The sequence below is a fragment of the Schizosaccharomyces pombe genome, assembly GCF_000002945.2.
Source record: "Schizosaccharomyces pombe strain 972h- genome assembly, chromosome: I".
Classification (NCBI taxonomy): domain Eukaryota; kingdom Fungi; phylum Ascomycota; class Schizosaccharomycetes; order Schizosaccharomycetales; family Schizosaccharomycetaceae; genus Schizosaccharomyces; species Schizosaccharomyces pombe.
Window position 1 is genome coordinate 2,058,752 of NC_003424.3, and position 18,319 is coordinate 2,077,070.

Here is an 18,319-nt window from a genome sequence, read left to right on the forward strand (position 1 = left end):
GCTATTTTGTGAGTTTTTCGATATCTTTAGAATTATGGATTTGCTATCCTTCCTTGCTTAATTATTTGGAAAGTATATACCGTATAACTTTGATTGATCTCGAGAGCAACAGCCACAGTTTTGTAAAACGTGGTTGAAGCTCGATTCTAGAAAAAAAAAAGATAATTTTGCCATTCATGTCTTAAATGCTTCATAGTGCATTAAAGATAACAACTTTATGAATGACATACACAACCAATTGATGGTTCCGAGTAAACTACTTTTTTCTTTCTATTTTCGTTTAAAAGATTTGTTCACGTACAGTAAATACTTTCGGCTATCTGCATAGTGATACGAACTTTAGGTAACTGGAAGAATAATTAACAATAAACTTTGAAAAAAATAATTTTGTATTGAAGTCATCAATGCTGCATTTTATTATTAAAAAATAATTCACAACCTTTGAAAAATTCTGATCAACGTTAAAGGAATAAATCAGCACATTATGAAGAATTTTCTTTCAATGTTTGCCGCGTTGAGTAGAAACAGCAGAAATGGGGACTGTAACACGCTCCTCTATCGTTTCGTATGTCATTGGAGTGAGTTTAATTATTGTATGTAAAGGAACATTAATAAATGGTAATTCCTCAAGTGAAAGATTATGATAGTATCCATAAATACAACGAAGAATAGCTTGATGACATATAATAAAAACATCTCCCTGTCGTTCTAACTCCATAATAATCGGCTCTAACCGCCTTACTACGTCCATATAAGATTCTCCGCCACGATATCTGTAATGAAATTTATCATTATTTCGCAATTCGGCTTCATGAGGAAAATTCTGTTCAATATAATCATAAGTAAAACCATCACACGTTCCTGCATCTAATTCATCCAGTGCTCTCCATTCGAGCTTTTGGCAATTAAGGTGTCGAGCAGTTTGGATAGTCCTAGCCATTGAAGATGTCCAAACCGTAAGTCCTTTTTCACCTATCGAAAACTTAGCAACATATTCAGGAAGAAGAGCAGCATATTTTAGTCCTTGAGGACTTAAGCTTGAGTCACCACCTATTTTTCCTTCAACATTAAATTGACTTTCACCATGTCGGCTTAGCCAAATACTTCGTCGACGCGTACGCAAATTAGAGAGATAATAAACAATCCTAGATTCAAGGTAATTTTCAAGTTTATGAACTATCAGTTCGGCTCCAAAGTCCACAATTCTAACGAAAGTACATTCTTCAGCCTCGGACAAAGGTGTGTAGTGTTTCTCATACTCATGAATACTATCAAGGATTTTATTCTTCGATTCTTCGAACGGAAAGCTTTTGAAATATGGTGAATGCTGACACATATCAGTAATGTTTTCATCGATAATTTTTTGATTTGTGCAGACAACCTCGACAAACATTAAGAGCATATTCCGCGCTTTTGCCAACTCCACTATACTTTTCCGAAACTTTAGTGTACATTGGTTAAAATCAAGAATCGCAACATCAGTACCCTTTTTAAAAACGCTCTCCAGATTATCGAATATGGGGCTAAGAGTTTTAGCTAAATTCTCTGAATCACTGTTAGAATTTTCGGACAACGAATTATCAATTTCTTTCGTATCATAAAGGTGAGTAGAAACGGACATCCATGTCAAATATCTGGATAATTTCATTGCAGAAGATGTCTTGCCAGATGCGGGTAACCCCACAAAGCAAACACATAGGCCCAAAAGTCCTTCAATGTCTTTCATGTTCGATCTTAATGTAAAAAAGTTAGTTCTTAATTTAAATTTTGGGTGTGGTTATGTTGCAAACAAATATTAAAGAATAAATCATAAGAATATGACCAGGTTGCTAATCCTGCCAGAATCGGGTTGAATTATTAAGTGAATATGTTAAATAATGAATATATGTTAAAGAGTCGTATTTCGCTCGAAATGTATGATTCGCCTTGAAGAGCTTGATGGACGGTTTGCAGTACTCGTACTTATGTTAAGTATCCTTAGAGTATGTAGTGAACTCGTCAATGCGTTAAAAAGCTATAATTTTTAAAAAGAAAAACGATTAAATTAATAATATTTAACAGAACGGCTTAAAATATACAAGTTCAGAACATTGCACTCCTGCTAACATAAACAAGAGGGGTATACGTGTAAGTTCAAGCTTAATATACTAAATTGCAGGTCTTCGTTACGCAGTATTATTGCGAGAGATGTTTACGCTTCCGTAAGCTACATTAAGTGATCTCAAGTCTTTGACTTGGTACTAGGAGTAGTTAAATCCACTATTAAAATAATATTCAAAATTAAGTGTGAGCATTTCCATTTCTATAAGCATAATTATGCTAAGCTGATTGTAAAAGTGTATATAATCATTTTCGTAATATTGTGGAGTTTTCATACAAAAACTGTCGGGTAAGGCATAACTTCATCATTTTTTCAGTAATGTGAATTGTGAATTAAGATTCTGGATTGGAAGTATTAGAAAACGTTGCTGAACTGTATGATCTTTTAAAAAATTCATTTTTATAACATGTTCATTGAAAATATTAAACCAGAATGCCCCTAAATTGGAAGAAGTATGTATCCTAAATATTGAACATGAACAACACTTATGAAATTGAAAGAAAGCTTGGCTTTTTCATATATTTCATTTACTGTTTAAAACCGAGTAAAACTTGAGTCAAAAGCCTCAGTGATTCAATGGTCAAAGTTGCCCAATATTTAACACTGACTTAATAAAAGTTAGAAATATTAATTTTGTCTGCTATATTTTTTTCGTGTGTTATCCATACTACAATAGTTTGTTAAGGGCTCTAACAATTATGAAAATCTTAAATTACTAATTGATATTGGTAGGAAGCTTGGAGCAATTAAAGAAAATAAAGTTACAATTACCAATCACGTAAAATGATCTGAATTAGTCACTTGATAAAGTTGGGTAGCATCGCTTTGTTCAGTAGCAAGATTGACATCTATGAAGTCTAATGAAATAAAGAGTGAACTTCGAGTGTTCAAAGAGCGTTTTCTGCTAATTAAGAGTTATAGCAATACTGTTCTTTAGTTATTGAAATGCACAGTTAGACACTTTTTTTGAAAGAGCCGGAACGCAAAAAACGAAACACTTTAAGAGTAATATTTCGGAAATGATTACGAAACGAAAACCAACCTCCCTTAGCATACGTTGGTAGTACTAGACGAGGCCAATTAACGTATTGTCTACGATGAAAATATAGGTAGATTCCAGCATTCACCATAGGGATAGAATATAACAGACGACAGAACAGACTTGGATTTCCAAATAATTCTTGTATAGTTAATATTATCGTGGTGAACAAAAAAATTCCAGGTGCCACAAATCTAGTCCAGTGAAAACGCAAAGGCAAGTCCGGAATCGAAAGTGAGTCGTAAGGACGAAATACTCCAAGACCCAAATCATAGCTATCTTGCAGCATACCGTCAAAAAAATTGTTAAGAATATATCTACGAAAGCAGTTTAATAAATCTTTGAAAGCTCCAAAAATGGTTCTCGTTCCATGGCGAGTCACATCGCCTTTTAAGGCCGGGGTACCAGTGTAGAGATCACTGATATAATCTCCAGTATTAGCCCATATTAAGCGAAAATCTTGTAAAAAACTATCATATTCTTCCAAACTCTCAGAGCTAGAAAGTACACCAATATCGTGTAATTGCATGTTTAGAATAAACTGTGCAATGCTAGTCTGAATGACGTTCGTCCGATCTAAGCAATCCATACAATTTGTCCTTACAAAGTTGGTTTGCATTGCAGTAGTTTTAGATCCATGCTCGGCATAATATTTTCCTTCTATCAAGAGACTTTGAATTTCAGCAAGAAACAAAGGGAGATTTCTACTTCCTTGCTTATGATAATCGTAGTAAACATAAGACAAAGGAGGGTTTTTATTTCGTTTACATAATTTTTCAAACCCAGACCGTAGAGGTGCTTCACGTCCTTTTTGGTCTAGAAGATTGACCACCACAAGATTGTCCCCATAATCGTTGGCAAGTTCTTGAAAATGCTTCCCAAACACAGTCTCGCTATAATCAAGAGGTTGTAAAGATAATAAAGGTCGATAATGAAGATCATTAACTTCGGCCCAGAACATGGGGATACTTCCTCGAATTTGAGTAAAAGAAAGAACCATTTGTTCTTCAAGGGTGATGGGTGATTCGATCATTATTATTTGTTCAATTTCATTAAAATTAGCAGCACTTCCTTGTGCGTTTACACCTCTGGTGAAATACCGCGTACCCGCATAGTCAGGAGAATGTCGTGTAATAACACACAGTCTAAGGTTATAAGTCTTTAAAAACGAGTTAGTAATGGCGATATTACCCTGAATCATCGGTTGAATCCATTCTTGAAAGCCTAAATCCTTATTCGTCAATTCAATTAATTCATGAAATGCATATTTATTCCAAAAAAAGCGGTAATTATATTTTGATGTCAGTTCAAAAGATTGGGTTAGTACGCGTAATCTTTGAAGGGAACAGGTTAGATCTAACGTTGGACTAAAAAGTATTTGGCCTTTTGACAAATGTTTATTGAGCAAACTGATATAATGTAGTTCTTCCTCATCTTTAATATTTAGCAGACCCGTGGAGAATGGAAGAGTCCTTGTAATTGGGAAGATAGCAAATTTCCTTGCCCGATAAATATTGTTTCCGAGAATTGCTGCATGCAAATCACAACTTGTAACAAGAACTACATATTTGTATATTTTCAATCGAATAAATCCATATAACTGAACGTTATTATAGTCAGGTGTCTTGCTGAGATCAAGAGAATTGCTCAAACTAAGGCATCCGTCGACTCTATCTATTCGAAGAGAAGCTTTTTTTTTGGAACATGATAGATAAATGCTGTCTGGAAATACTCTAACGTCCTGATTCATTATTTTGTTGTATTTGAGAAGCGTAGATGCTTTTCTGCTATAATGAACCCCGGACTAATGTATTTTCCAAATTAGGTCTCAAAAGTAAAAAATGAGAATGCTATATTTACAAAAATTCAAATCAAACTCTTTAATGTCCATGAAACGATTTTTGAAGGCTTGATTTCCAACGCAGCGCCTGAGTAACGAGTTCATTGTTACCTGAAGGTTTATGCAGCACGTTTTACAAAACGAACTTTCAGTGACAGTGTAATGTATGATATTATTAACAATTCTCATTGCACTATGTAATGATACGTAAAGTATCGCTATTCATTGTACCTTTGCTTTACAAGATAGGTCGTCTGGTGATGCTGATACTCCCCAATTACCTATATTAAGGCTGAACTACAAACTATAATTCGAAGAATAGGCAAACGAAAATCATAATACTGTATGATATTATTGATTTTGAGAGTAGCAAAAATAATTAATAATTCATCGTAGCGTTTTTCAGATATCACAGAAAACATACCATACTCTATCGCATAATCAAAATAGTTTACGAGCCTTCTTTGACTGCAAGTAACATATAGGCAATGTCGCTTTATATTTTGATACATAATTTCTATAAAAGTTAGGTGTTATATGATAACCAACTCTTCGAAAGGAAGCATATGTTTTGCTTTAATTAAGCTTTATTGATATTTTTACCGTTGTTAAATAATATATACTAAAGATCTGACCCAGTTGAATTTGCTATCTATGTTGTATTGCTTTTTACTAATACAACCGAACTGCCAATTTTTACATAAATATTTTATTAAATCGGATTGAGAAGTAAAAATTATAAAATCATACATTTAATAAAATCCTTTTTCAACACAAATAATCTCCATTGTTAATTAATTGCTTTAACCAACAACCTTGTTAAGCCTAATTTTGACCGCAGGAATTAAAAAAAAACACTAAATAAAAACAAGATAATTAAGAAACCAACATCTGCGAAACATAAAACTCGGTGGAAAATAAATATGGTTAAACGACATAGACACAAAAACAATGGTAATGAGAGTAACGTGAGTATTAGTTCGATAAGCATGCATATGTAGCAATAGCAAGTGCTTAACACGTGCTAGCAAATTATGTGAATTGACATGACAAAAAATTCACGTCAATTGATGAATGCGTAAGGATCACCAGAAATCGCGTGAATACACACCAAGACTTGCTTAAGCAGCAATAGGTTGTGCACTAGTGCTAGGCATAGACGTTTCAGCAACGCCTTGAGATCCTACTTCTTCATCATCCTCCTCGCCAATTTCAAAGTTATCAACAACTTGGGTGCTTTGAAGAATGTTTGGTTGAAAACTAGGTTGATAATCTTCTGTACCCATTTGAGAATATCTTTTACTACCTGTAGAGGTGTAAGAGTGTGTAGTGCCGGAAGTAGTTACACCATTCGCATGAGAGTAACGGCGTGGAGGTTCATTGATTACATCTGTGCGAGGAACGACACTAGCTTGAAATTGTGTTTGATAATGACTTTGAGAAGGCAAACCATCAATGTCGGTAAGGGGTTCAGGAGTTTGGAAAGGATTTTGCCAATTAGCCAACTCACGTTCAGCCTCAACAATATAGTCACGGGTTATGTTGTAACCATCGTAAATAGGGCGAGGCTCACCGGGAACAATGGGAGTATCGTCCAGGAGATCGAGGATCTTCTTGGCATACCCGCAAAGAATAGCAACCTTTTCAGAATGCTCAAGTAATGTACCAATATGAAGAGTAAAAGCACGTTTAAAGTTTTCGCGGGTAATGTTAGTTAACTGCGCTTCTGCAACCAAACACGCAGCTTCCTCACGAACTAGTTCCTGTTCCATAGTAATAAGCTTTGGGGACTCAGGATCACGGCTTCTAACATCATAAATGGAGTTAAGTAGCTTTTCTTTCTTAACACGGGTGGGTTGAACGCTAGCCTCAATATCACGGATGGTCTTCAGACTAACACGATATTGATCGTATCTGTCTACCATATGCTCCTCAAGTTCGCCAATTTCATATAAAAGTACACCAAGCTTATCACTGATATCGCTAATATCATCATCGCAATCTTCACCCCAATACGAAAGTTGATTGGCACATTCTTTGCGCTCCATGGCAACGTTTTCATAAGATCGAAGTAAATCCTTTTCCATCTTAACGAGAGCTGCAAGGCGTTTAGCCATTTCGGGAGTAAACATACCCACAGATGGATAACGGAATTGTCTGCCGAGTTTATTAACATTTACTGCACGACGGGTAGTAGAGGGAGGAATTTGATTCTGTTTCGCTTTAGGAGGCGCGCGAAGCGTATGAATAGAGTAAGATGGTTGAGTGCCCATCATCTTGCTAATTACTTGATAAACGATTTAAGACTTTGAAAATATGTATATATAAAAAGAGAAAGGAAATACTAATAAAAAGGTTAGTATGTTAATTAGAGGTAGGTTGAAACAATGTTCATTAAAACATACTTAATCCGCCAACTCACACTAGACAAAGCGAAGTATAAATAAGGTCAGGCTCAAAATGGACTTATTAGACTACACTTTCGAAAGTAACAAAAGAGCTGTAAAGTTCAGGTAGATTTTTAGCGACTTGAACCCATGTTTTAAAGATTTGAGCTAGGCTTGAGACGTCACTATGTCAACATGGAATTTATATGTCGAAAGCATAATGTCATTATTGTCCGTACACTGAATGCGACACCTAAACAATTGAAAATTAATAAGGACTTGTCAATCAGCAAACATATAGATATCTTAATCATTTCCCTCCTCTATGACAATTAGCAATTTCATAAAAATGAACGAACAAAATAGCTTATGATACATTATGAAAAGATATGAGATCACAAATAAATCATTGAGAAACTTTTGACCAACACTCGACAAGTATTCATAGTTGTTTATGCAACGTAATGAATAGGTATAATAAATTAATAGATATGGGCAAAACAACCATCACTATGCTAAAAAATTCGTAACTGAAGCCACCATTTTTACCTAGGACTCACATTCCAAAATGGATCTCTTACGTCGTTGTGAGCTATTGGTAGGAATACTTTGATAATCCTGAATACCAGTAGATGTTAACTGAAAAGCCAACTCTGATTCTGCAGAATGAGCTGGTGGCTGCTTTGCCATGAATGCATAGCGCAGAAGCTGATGAGAGGGACGACTCTGTCCATCTTTTGATTCTTCAGTTGAATGCCTACTGTAAAGAATGAGCCGATAAGATAGATTATCTAACCAATTAGTGCTGAGAAGCGGTATCAACTTAGCACCTATCCCACTAACAACTTTTGAAGTCATCTGGGTGGTAACAAAGATAGCCACATAACAAGAGGATGTAATTTTGCTTAACAAAGAACTGATTGTACCGATTGCCTTTTTTCTGCGGTTTATTGTTGTTTTGGTAGAGGAGTTATGAAATGCAAAATTCGAGTCGTCTTTACTCGAGAACTCATTTTCTTTGTTTAACGTCAAAGTGTTTTCTTTTTGAGATGAATCTGAAAGGGAGCTTTTTTTGCTGGTATTACGACGAAGACGTAGATAAGCATAATCTTCTGGACTGGTTGGATATGCAAGTTGAATAGGCATTGATAGGTTGTCAATAATTAATAATCCAATTTCTTTAAGATGTTTTTCTTGATCGAAATTTCGTAAAAAAGCTAGAATATTCACTAAATTGGGTGCATATACAACATCGAGAAGATTTAATAACTCATCAGTATCGCATTTTTCCTCTTCATCTTGGGAAGAAGGGACGTGATTGTCTAATAGTTGACGAAGTCTCTCCATGGGAATTGGTTGACAAGTTTCGACCCAAATCACACGAGAACCGGAAAGAAGAGCGTTTGCAGTAATCTGTAAAGCCAAACTTGTTTTTCCCATCCCAGGTGCTCCACATACTTCAGAAATATACCCTCTTTTAAGACCACTTCCTCCAAACGCATCATCCAATAATTTTGAATTAAAGCCGAAACCTGGAGCAGAAAATGCTTCGTACGCACGAATAGCAGGTTGAGTCACTAGACGATCTAAAAAGTATTAGACACAGTTAGCTAGGCTGGAAGTCGCATACGTTGACTAGACAGCATTTATTTCAATGAAGGTTAAATCCAGCACAGTGCGACCTACTAGAATAACAGCGATACAGTTTATATTAAATTGATAACAGCATAAAAAGGATATAGGAAAATTTCCCTTTACATGAGAAACAACGATACGTTGTAAGGTTTGGAGGTGTTGGTAGAACGACAAAGGAAATCCTACGTGTTTTACTTTGCAATCATTTCATTAAATGTTGTTTCTTATAAGGAATAAATTATTTTAGTCTTAAGGTTAAGCAGATTAGAAGGTAACAAATTCGTAACCTTTATACATAATGGGAAATTTGACTAGGTAGGTCAACAGGAATGCAAGAGTAAGCTCAAGTTCATTTGAATCTATGATTCATTACTGCCTTTGACTTTGAACTTTAAACTTTGGGTTCATATAACGCAACATTTACATTTGTATTGAAACTCAAGAGGGTTTTAATCAAAATAGCTATTATTTTCGTACTACATTCCGTTTATGAAATAGCGTGTCGACCGATATGTGTGCAATTAGTTTACTATGTACACAATACTCATTTTATTGAAGAAATACTAAAATGGAAAATTATTAACAAAAATCGATTGCATGCCATGCTTCAATAAACGTATAAGCTCGTCAACGAAAAGAAATTGACGGAAGTTCCCATTTTCAAAGTACAATACAAGCAGTATTTATTTTTCAAAAATTTAAAATCGGTTAGATTTTTTCTTAAAGTTATGTATAAACAAGGTCTCATATACTAATAATATGTGTATATATTAGATTTCGTTGATAAAAAAGGTTCGTACCACTACACTAAATTACGCCCTCCAGTAGAACATAGGAGCTGGGGTACTACAATTTTTTCTTTTAGGCATTTACTAATCAAGTTCTGCCAAGTCATTGCCATAGTTAAGCATTTTCTCTTTTCAGAATTGAAATTCTGTAATATAGAAAAAGAATTTTAAATTTATGGAAATTGGTATGAACTTGGTATTTTACTAACATAAACGGGGAAAATGAGCCATGAATTTTCACCTGAAAATACGGCGGTTCTGTTCGAAGCCATGAAGCAGGAGCAGCATAATAGGAGACGTCGTGTTCCTATGGAGAGACGAAGAAGGGTGGTTCTAGCCTGCTTTAACTGCAAAGCCCGGAAAGTTCGTTGCGACGGGGCAAACCCATGCAAAGCTTGTGCTTCCAATAATTTGGAATGCACATATCCAGTAAAGGATGAAAAAGAAATGGATTATTCTAAGGACTACTTTATTGATCTTTCAAAAAGATACAAGTGTTTAGAATATATTGTTGAACGTCTTTGTTCCACCAAAGTTTCGACTTATACTACACCTTCATTGATTGAAGTTTGCAATCGTATAAGCAACCAAAAATCACTATTATCTTCAGATGTCTTTTCCCTCAATAGTGAAAGCACCAATAGTCAACGTGACGTGGATACCCTTACACAAGGTGCACTTGTTTGTTCACAAATTCAGCAAGATCCAACGGTCGTAGCAGAGGATACGAACAATGGAATCAATGCTGATGCTAGCGATCAAAGCGTTGACGAAATCATGAAATTAATTGGAAAAATAAAAGTTGACTCTAACGGCGAATCCCGTTATATAGGAGCTTCTGCTGGTGAAGCATTCGTTGACTCTGTTCAAAGTGAACTACTTGTCGATCCTTCTTTTTCCGAGCTGAGCGCGTATTCCCATACCCATCACAGTTATCCTCCGAATGAACATGATGTAAATGCTGTTCAAAAAGCGCTGAGTCTTCTCCCTCCTCCTGAAGTTTCAGATTTTCTTATCAAATCTTTCTATGGCCATGTTCAAGCAAATTTTTTCTTTTTCCATGAAACATTACTTCGTTATCGTTTAAACCTTATCATGAGCTTCCAAAATCCATCCGTTGACCCTGGCTTTCTTTGCTTGCTAATGATGATCTTTGCACTTGGTAGTATGTTTGCTCACATGGAAATTCGTTCTGCTAGCAATCCTTTTGACAACCCAGGAAAACAGTTTTTTGATACTGCTAGGCTTTTGTTACCACAAGTAATTCAGCAATGCAAACCAAGCTTGGTTCAGGCTTCCATACTTATGGGGTTGTATCTTCAGTCTACACTTTCCCAAAAGAGTTCCTATACTTACTTCGGACTTTCTTTATCTGCTGCTGTCGCAAACGGGTTGCATCGTAGCTGTGAAAATCCAAATATTGATCCCAAGACCAAAGAACTTCGTAATCGCCTATGGTGGTCGGTTTATACCATGGATCGCTTAATCAGTATTGCTACAGGACGTCCACTTTCTATTGCGGACAGCGAATGTGATGCGGCATTACCAACAGTAGTGCCTGAATTGGAAATAGAAGGTTCTGCTTCCAACGTTCATAATATCATATCTATGTCTAAAATTGCGAAAATAATGGGAAAAACTATGGAACAACTTTATGGAACTGTCAATTATAAAAAGAATCCAATAAACATAATTGAATCCCTTCGCGCCGATCTTGAAGAATGGAAGCGTTCTTTACCACCATTTCAGATTTTGGAAAATCTTGATGCTGAAGACCCACTTTTTCGTGCAAATGTGCATTTACACATGACATATGACCAAGCTATTATCATCATGTCTCGACCTGTTTTACTACATAAAATGAAAAATGCAAAAAATTCTCCGCGTGTCGATCGTATCAATGAAGACTGCATTTTAGCTGCCAGGCACTTAATTTCACTCGTACATTTACTTCAGAATCATTCTCAACTCTCTTGTTACTCTTTCTTTGACTATAATTATACCTTCTCAAGTGCGCTGGTGGTTTTGCTTCACTGTGTTACCGAACCTTGTGAAGAAGATGACATAGCAATGCAGTATGCTTACTCAGCTCTCGACTATATGGCAGAAGGGAATGAAGCTGCCAAGAATTGTGCTAGAGTTATTCGACTCTTTGATGCTCATCTCAAAGGAGCTCGCTCTGACGGTAATGGGAATACTAGCCAATCTGGTTTCATGGCGTGGCAGCGCTGGATCGCGGAAGTCTCTGCTAAAGACGAACCTGAAAAACTTATGAGTCCTTACAATAAAAGTATCGGTGGGGGAAGAAATAGTAATTCTTTGACTCCCAATGCAAATTTAGGTGCAGATGTTTCGTTCTTTCCAACTGATGATACATCTTTCCTTTTGGACCACAGTAAACTGGATGATGATCTAGAAAAGTTTGCTAGCACTTTGGATCCTATAAAGACAACGCCTGATCTTGCCAACGATTCATCTTTGTTAAACTGGGCTAATACCGATCAAGGCATGGATATCGAAGGTAGTTGGCTAGGTAATATGCATCCTACTTGGCTAGATTACGTTTGTCCATAACATTTTTGATGTTTCCATATTTATCTTTTCATTGACAACATCTGTAAAACATCTGAGCATATCGAGTTTTTGGTTTTTTTTTTTTCTACTAGAAGGCTTTATTTTTTGATCTCACGGATTTTATTCAATATCGAACAAAAAAGTTAAATTTGGTCAAGTTTGTTTTGCTAAAGAAGCAACATTCAAAACTGTTGGACTTAAATTTCATAATACTAACTATTTGTTTTTTATTATTTTATGCTTAATCATGATTTCTGTATGCGCTAATACGTTTTGCTGGCTGAAATGAATTGCACATATTACAGATTCCACTTCCCATTAGTTTTAATATTTCAATCATATCAAAACAAGCTTTTAAATGTTGTAAGTTACCATTGCAGTCATCAGAACGAATTCTGTTAATGGGCTTCGATTTCATAGCACAGGTTATTTGCTGAATTAAACGTGGAATACGTTACAGTTATAGTAAATAGATAATGATTTTTTTTATCTTCTATTGAACAAGAACGTCAGTGAAAAGTATAAAGAGATTAGTAGACTAATCATGTAAACTCGCTTATTTAGGTAAAAAAAAGTGGCAATGATGTTTGTTATAGACATAAATTCTCATTAAAATATATAAACAACAAGGGTTTTAATTAGAAAGTCGTGTTATACTGCTTATTCTTAATAACTATGCAAAATTTTAAAGCAATTCATTTGAAATTCATTTATTCAACATAAATAAAAGACGCGTTAAAGGGGAATAATTTACCTGATAAAATATTATAAGCAATTTGAACGGTTGCTCAAGAGATCACACAATCTTTATCTTTTTTACCATGGCTAGGTTGAGGAAGAGTTGTCGACTCACCTGAACTCGGGTTATTTCGGTTAACAATTTCTGCAGCAGAAAACAGCATTCTAGCAGCACCAGCACTTCCAATCAGTGTAGGACACAAAGGTCTTTGTTCCACTGGTCCTTCTTGTTGAATGCGTTCATCTTTATCTGGTTGAAATTGCTTGTTTGCATTGAAAAACTTATTGAACGAGGCTGTCAATTCGGGACTCAACTTGTAAAGACCAAAGTTGCGATAATATAGACCTTCCTTTGGAATACGTAAATATTTCATGAGAAAGTCGGCTTGATCTAAAACCATTTTTTGAGCAGGTTTTGCCAACGCAGATGATGGCATTGCATAAGAAAATGTCATTAAACCTTCGGAAAGATGCTGAGCAAAAAAGGTATTATCAGACCATACTTTAAAGCTTCCATTACATGATTGATCATACAATGGGCCATTGGTGTCCAAAGCACCTCTAGCCATATCCTCTAAGTACGTCGGAAGCTTTTCAATATCTTGCAATCCTTTAGTGAATTCACCTAGACCCATCAATAAAGACATGGCTGTCATAGTGGTACCAGTGTTATAAGTAAAGCGTGCCTTATCTAAGACCCATTTTCCGTCTTTCAAACTAAGACCGTCACAAACAATATGATTTTCATCAAGCAAGTTTTCCTGAATCCATCGAACACAATTCCAAGCAAACGAAACAAGATGTTGCTTTTTGTTAGGATCGTCCAACGCCAGAGCAAGTCGCAAAGCAGCAACTGCAGACATAGAAGTAGAGCAGGCATTTAGATTAGTCCATGGTGGACCAGTAGTACGGGTATGCCAAGCAATACCTCCACGTTGCTGATTCCAACCTTTGTTGATAATAAGCGAAATTATACTTTCTGCTCGACTAACATAATGATCGCGACGTGAACTGTTTGTAGTATAATAGCCAGCCGTAGCCAAGCCAATAGCTACCTGTGCATTGTCATCATAATATACGTCGTCATTTCCTTCAAAATAGTGAAAAGCACAACAGGCATTAAAAACGGGGGACCAATATTTCTTCAAAGCTTGGAACACATGTTCGAATTTCCGCTCAAACTTGCTGGTGTATCTTAAACTGTCTGCCATTGCTTCTGCATATACAGCCACGGACCAAACAAGAAAGATATGATCTTTGTCAATAGTGCCTGAACAGGCAAAGGCGCTACCCATTCTATCAGTGTACTTATCAAAAAAAGTTTTAAAGCATTGATCTACTACATTCAGCGCTTCGTTAAGGTAAACGTTTTCACTCATTGTAAACTTTTTATAATTCCTGGTTTACAAAAATTGTTCGTTAATAGTATATTCCTGAGAAATCGTTAAATAAGGCAAAAAAAATCTGCCAAATGTACAACTTGATATAAAGAAAAGAAATAACAGTTATTTAATAATGAACTTCCTGGGAAAATGTAACTCAAAAAGCAGTAGTTGTCAACTACTTAAAATTCATGAAATCGTACGCTTGCTTGGTCTTTGCAAGTAGTTATTATGAAACCTCGCTTTTCTTATAAAAAGTTATCTCGGGCAATTCGTAATTGGAAAAAGTAAGATAAACGCCTCACGGTTTCCTCAATAATTACATGTGGTAATTCTTGGTTATTGACGAAATGCTTCTCTGAGACGTGGTATCCAGCTACTCGGGAATATTGCGTCATATAAATTAACCTACTCAAACAAGCGAATTGTATATTTACTAGCTTACATGTGTATATGTAAGAGATAAAAGCACACAGTACATTTAGCAGTTATTTCTTCAAGTAAAAACTACCATTTTATATTCATAAAAATAAACATAGTATCGAGTGTTTATTCTTTTCTTTCTCCCCTTACAAATAGCTTTGGTATTGCATCTCTGTGCTACTGTGTTGCAAATATAAAAAATTAAGTAAAAAACAACTACTACAATTTTACGATTATCACTTAAATAGAAAATCAAAAGCAGCTTTCATCATTGCAGTTATATACATGTATTTAAAAATATGTAAGGTAATGTCATCATTTAGCGTTACCTAGACTACAAAAAATGCTAAATTAAGGCGAACAAAATTCCGGAAAGAAAGATAAACAAAATAAACGAAAAAGAAAAAAAAATAAGAAAAGAAAAGGTGATGCTAAAACAAAAAACATGTAAAATTTGCTTCTCAAAATAGTAAATTTGGAAGTGAAATAAATAAAGTAGTTGACAAAAGAGCGTAATTCAGGGAAGAGACCAAGGAATTAAGGGGAAATAAAAAGAAAGAAAGGTCGGCAAAACATGGAGAAATAAAAGGAAAAGAAAAGATTAGTGGAATAATCAAAAGTAAAAGTGTTATGAGCTAGGGAAGCAATTGTGTCGAAACGTGTGTTTTAGAGCGATCGATAATTTTCGAGTCGGGAAGTGTTAGACTACCAGCTAACGATGTGATACCAAAATCTGGAAAATCTCTGTCCAAAAACGTTGAGGAAATAGCTGAAGAGTCATTAGATAAGACTGTTGATGTACCACTTGAATTTGTATAGGCTAATGTTTTACGAAGAAGGTCCTGCGTAGCATGGAAAGAAGGTGGAGACTTGGCATAATTGTTCACAGTAGCCATATCACGGTGCAAATCTTTGCTGTGAAGTGTCGGTGAATGATTAGATGACCGGGGACTGTATTTAGAGGATTCACTGTTTACAGATTGATTTTCGCGCTTATCTTCGTGAGATAGAATCGATAGCTGAGGGGAAATTAAATCACTTAAACACGTAGAAGCAGAAAGTTGCGTACTACCAGACTTGGAGTTAGGAGAGTTATTCAACAAAGCTTCTTGACTTTTATTTATAGCAACAAGAAATTCGGTTGAAGGCAAAGGACGGTCAAATTCCTTCGCTTTGGGGGAAGTAGAATCTTCAGAAGATGAAATAATGAAGTTTCGTAACTTGAGATTCAAAGGAGTAGATGGGCGTATTTGGGGTAAAACGGGAAAAAATGTTGAAGAGGTGATACTATCAGCAATATCTTCTGACTCTTCAGAAAACTGAGTAGCCACTGAAGACTTATTTTTACGGTTCTTTGATTGTTTTCTTGACTTACGAAACGGTTTAGTAAACCCATTGAAACCTTTATTCAGCTGTTTAAGAAACTTTGAAGTTGAAGGATTGATCCTAGATTCTTCCTCAGTGTTACATTCATCTGGAATGGAACTAGACGAAGGGAAATATGATATTGAAACACGAAAATCAGTGTTTTTATTGACTTCCTCTTTACTGGCAACTGCATCAGCCGGTGCGGAAACTCGACAAAATTCTAAATCAAGGCACATTTCTGCAGTAGGTCGTTTGGCTGGATCCCACTTTAACAATTGGGACAACATTGAAGCAAAAGCTAAATTCCATGGTGGGGAAAATAAGTCTCCAAAGTCGAGCGGAGCCATTTTGGGTAGAGAAATACCTAGCTTATTAGCTAATAGTTCAGCTCGATCCCAGATACCACCTCCCTTATCTCCAGTATTCTGAGATTGCTCATCAGGGCTTCCAAGTATTTCACACATTTTATATAATTGGTCGAAATCATCATTTCCAGGAAAAATTGGTTGAAGTGTAGCAATTTCAAATGCCATGCATCCAGCAGCATATATGTCGACCGGAAACGAATAATAAGAGTCCCGTAATAATAGTTCAGGTGCACGATACCAACGAGTGGATACGTATTCGGTATATGGAGGCCGCGAATTAATTTCACGAGCAAGACCAAAATCTGCAATCTTAACATTGAAAGAAGAAGAGTCACTATTTGAAGAAATTAAAATATTTTCTGGTTTCATGTCTCTGTGGAAAAAACCATTTGTATGAATATGATTGAGGCCTTTGAATATTTGACGCATAATATCTTGAACTTGCTCAAGAGTCAAAGGGTCGTTCTTTCTAGTACTTATTAGCTGGTACAAATTGCAATCGAGAAACTCCATTACAATATGTAAACATCGAAATTGATCTATATATAAATCGAAAATATTAACTATATTTTCATTTTCGGAAAGTCTCAACAAAGAATGTACCTCGCGCAATCTGGTAGCATCAGAAACCTTAGCCAGCTTTTTCTTCATACTTTTTATAGCTACTACTTCTTTAGAAGGAGTTTTAGTAGTTGCAAGGTAAACTGAACCGAAGGTGCCATCTCCAACCTTTCGCACAACATTATATACTTCATCAATTGAAATGCATTTGCGAACCTCCTTGGTATACTTTGGTTGCTTGCCTGTAAATACGGTATTCGTAGTTGGAGTACCCCACAAATACTTCTTCATAATATATCCGCACAAAAATCGAGTTTAGGTACAAAATAGAATCAGTGAAGCACCTCAACAAAAAAGATAAAACATGCGAAATCCTGTAAAAAGAGATATAAAAAAACTTTGTTGCAAAGGCAATATTATACTTGAGAAGCAGCTTCCAAGTAGCATACAGCTTAAACGCAATAAAAATCAAATCAAAATCAGTGATTTTCAATAAAGAATGAAATTGAACAAGTAAATACACCTCTCTATACAAGTATTTATCGTTGAGAAATGGTGTAACTTATTCAAAGAAAAAATGGAAGCGGTAAATGGATTTAAGCCTGTATTAAGAAAATCACAGTGCAAATTAATGAATTCTTTATACAAATGGTACAAAAATAGATAAAAGAACAATCCCTTATTACAACACCTTGTTTTAGGAAAGTAAAAGTAAAATAACTTCAAAATGGCATTCGAAGAAAAAATCAGTGCCTAGAAGTTGAATTGTAAGCCAACCGTGATTAATTATTTTTAAAATGCAGTCAACCCAATTTTGACACGAAATGTCATCGAAATCTGGTGTTTGCTAATACTCTATAGAATGAGAACCTAGCAGTAACACTTGAGAAAGAAAAAAGAAGAACAATTAAAGTAAAATCTCTTCTCTAAATGATAAAATCCTTTCTCACCTACTATGCACTGTTTTGCGATTATATTAAGTCGTGAAGTACCGGTAAACCCGTTTTTGTGTTTGGTTGCAAACAACTCGTAACGGAAAAGCCCACTAAGTTATGTTAGGGTGACATTTTAGGTAGCGTGCAGTTATAAATAATTACAAAATAAATATATAAGCC

The 18,319-nt window shown here is 35.5% G+C and overlaps 7 protein-coding genes and 15 long non-coding RNA genes across 22 annotated transcripts; 12 read left to right on the forward strand and 10 right to left on the reverse strand.

Moving 5' to 3' along the window:
* Positions 1-311: 311 nt before the first annotated feature.
* Positions 312-2,135, reverse strand: fpb26 (fructose-2,6-bisphosphate 2-phosphatase). The gene has a single exon (NM_001019032.3). The coding sequence runs from the start codon at positions 1,724-1,726 to the stop codon at positions 500-502; it is 1,227 nt and encodes a 408-aa protein (NP_593601.1). The 5' UTR covers positions 1,727-2,135; the 3' UTR covers positions 312-499.
* Positions 899-3,440, forward strand: SPOM_SPNCRNA.2920. Its single transcript, NR_192288.1, has one exon. It is a non-coding gene; the product is annotated as a non-coding RNA (long non-coding RNA).
* On the reverse strand, positions 2,293-2,496 carry SPOM_SPNCRNA.2921. The gene has a single exon (NR_192289.1). It is a non-coding gene; the product is annotated as a non-coding RNA (long non-coding RNA).
* Positions 2,822-5,031, reverse strand: sac12 (inositol polyphosphate phosphatase). Its single transcript, NM_001356048.2, has one exon. It carries the CDS (start codon positions 4,888-4,890, stop codon positions 3,055-3,057), a length of 1,836 nt encoding a protein of 611 aa, NP_001342934.1. The 5' UTR covers positions 4,891-5,031; the 3' UTR covers positions 2,822-3,054.
* Positions 3,682-5,073, forward strand: SPOM_SPNCRNA.2922. The gene has a single exon (NR_192290.1). It is a non-coding gene; the product is annotated as a non-coding RNA (long non-coding RNA).
* Positions 5,074-5,189: 116 nt separating this feature from the next.
* Positions 5,190-5,744, forward strand: SPOM_SPNCRNA.2923. Its single transcript, NR_192291.1, has one exon. It is a non-coding gene; the product is annotated as a non-coding RNA (long non-coding RNA).
* A 139-nt stretch (positions 5,745-5,883) lies between these two features.
* On the forward strand, positions 5,884-6,111 carry SPOM_SPNCRNA.2924. The gene has a single exon (NR_192292.1). It is a non-coding gene; the product is annotated as a non-coding RNA (long non-coding RNA).
* On the reverse strand, positions 6,102-7,253 carry pil2 (eisosome BAR domain-containing protein Pil2; the record flags this gene model as incomplete). The annotated part of the gene is made up of 1 exon (NM_001019034.1): positions 6,102-7,253. The coding sequence occupies one exon, from the start codon at positions 7,251-7,253 to the stop codon at positions 6,102-6,104; it is 1,152 nt and encodes a 383-aa protein (NP_593603.1).
* Positions 6,225-6,592, forward strand: SPOM_SPNCRNA.2925. Its single transcript, NR_192293.1, has one exon. It is a non-coding gene; the product is annotated as a non-coding RNA (long non-coding RNA).
* Positions 7,254-7,465: 212 nt separating the features above from the next.
* On the forward strand, positions 7,466-8,592 carry SPOM_SPNCRNA.791. Its single transcript, NR_151168.1, has one exon. It is a non-coding gene; the product is annotated as a non-coding RNA (long non-coding RNA).
* rad55 (DNA recombination mediator, RecA family ATPase Rad55/Rhp55) lies at positions 7,691-9,163 on the reverse strand. Its single transcript, NM_001019035.3, has 2 exons — positions 8,998-9,163; positions 7,691-8,953 (listed from the first exon to the last, which is right to left on the reverse strand). The coding sequence occupies exons 1-2, from the start codon at positions 9,011-9,013 to the stop codon at positions 7,917-7,919; spliced, it is 1,053 nt and encodes a 350-aa protein (NP_593604.1). The 5' UTR covers positions 9,014-9,163; the 3' UTR covers positions 7,691-7,916.
* A 98-nt stretch (positions 9,164-9,261) lies between these two features.
* Positions 9,262-9,732, reverse strand: SPOM_SPNCRNA.2926. The gene has a single exon (NR_192294.1). It is a non-coding gene; the product is annotated as a non-coding RNA (long non-coding RNA).
* Positions 9,733-9,865: 133 nt separating this feature from the next.
* SPOM_SPAC3C7.04 (transcription factor) lies at positions 9,866-12,873 on the forward strand. Its single transcript, NM_001019036.3, has one exon. The coding sequence runs from the start codon at positions 10,013-10,015 to the stop codon at positions 12,362-12,364; it is 2,352 nt and encodes a 783-aa protein (NP_593605.1). The 5' UTR covers positions 9,866-10,012; the 3' UTR covers positions 12,365-12,873.
* Positions 10,012-12,220, reverse strand: SPOM_SPNCRNA.2927. The gene has a single exon (NR_192295.1). It is a non-coding gene; the product is annotated as a non-coding RNA (long non-coding RNA).
* SPOM_SPNCRNA.2928 lies at positions 12,462-12,843 on the reverse strand. The gene has a single exon (NR_192296.1). It is a non-coding gene; the product is annotated as a non-coding RNA (long non-coding RNA).
* Positions 12,874-12,939: 66 nt separating the features above from the next.
* Positions 12,940-14,828, reverse strand: mug191 (alpha-1,6-mannanase). Its single transcript, NM_001019037.3, has one exon. The coding sequence runs from the start codon at positions 14,479-14,481 to the stop codon at positions 13,153-13,155; it is 1,329 nt and encodes a 442-aa protein (NP_593606.1). The 5' UTR covers positions 14,482-14,828; the 3' UTR covers positions 12,940-13,152.
* Positions 13,139-14,627, forward strand: SPOM_SPNCRNA.2929. The gene has a single exon (NR_192297.1). It is a non-coding gene; the product is annotated as a non-coding RNA (long non-coding RNA).
* A 326-nt stretch (positions 14,829-15,154) lies between the features above and the next one.
* On the reverse strand, positions 15,155-18,182 carry pit1 (serine/threonine protein kinase Pit1). The gene has a single exon (NM_001019038.3). The coding sequence runs from the start codon at positions 17,493-17,495 to the stop codon at positions 15,543-15,545; it is 1,953 nt and encodes a 650-aa protein (NP_593607.1). The 5' UTR covers positions 17,496-18,182; the 3' UTR covers positions 15,155-15,542.
* On the forward strand, positions 15,345-16,192 carry SPOM_SPNCRNA.2930. Its single transcript, NR_192298.1, has one exon. It is a non-coding gene; the product is annotated as a non-coding RNA (long non-coding RNA).
* Positions 16,322-16,876, forward strand: SPOM_SPNCRNA.2931. The gene has a single exon (NR_192299.1). It is a non-coding gene; the product is annotated as a non-coding RNA (long non-coding RNA).
* Positions 17,011-17,553, forward strand: SPOM_SPNCRNA.2932. Its single transcript, NR_192300.1, has one exon. It is a non-coding gene; the product is annotated as a non-coding RNA (long non-coding RNA).
* SPOM_SPNCRNA.2933 lies at positions 17,937-18,228 on the forward strand. Its single transcript, NR_192301.1, has one exon. It is a non-coding gene; the product is annotated as a non-coding RNA (long non-coding RNA).
* The last annotated feature ends 91 nt before the right edge of the window (positions 18,229-18,319 follow it).

What these genes read in the sequence shown, in the direction of transcription:
- fpb26 (NM_001019032.3), bottom strand. Translation starts at nt 1,726, where the DNA reads ATGAAAGACATTGAAGGACTTTTGGGCCTATGTGTTTGCTTTGTGGGG.
- sac12 (NM_001356048.2), bottom strand. Translation starts at nt 4,890, where the DNA reads ATGAATCAGGACGTTAGAGTATTTCCAGACAGCATTTATCTATCATGT.
- SPOM_SPAC3C7.04 (NM_001019036.3), top strand. Translation starts at nt 10,013, where the DNA reads ATGAGCCATGAATTTTCACCTGAAAATACGGCGGTTCTGTTCGAAGCC.
- mug191 (NM_001019037.3), bottom strand. Translation starts at nt 14,481, where the DNA reads ATGAGTGAAAACGTTTACCTTAACGAAGCGCTGAATGTAGTAGATCAA.
- pit1 (NM_001019038.3), bottom strand. Translation starts at nt 17,495, where the DNA reads ATGAAGAAGTATTTGTGGGGTACTCCAACTACGAATACCGTATTTACA.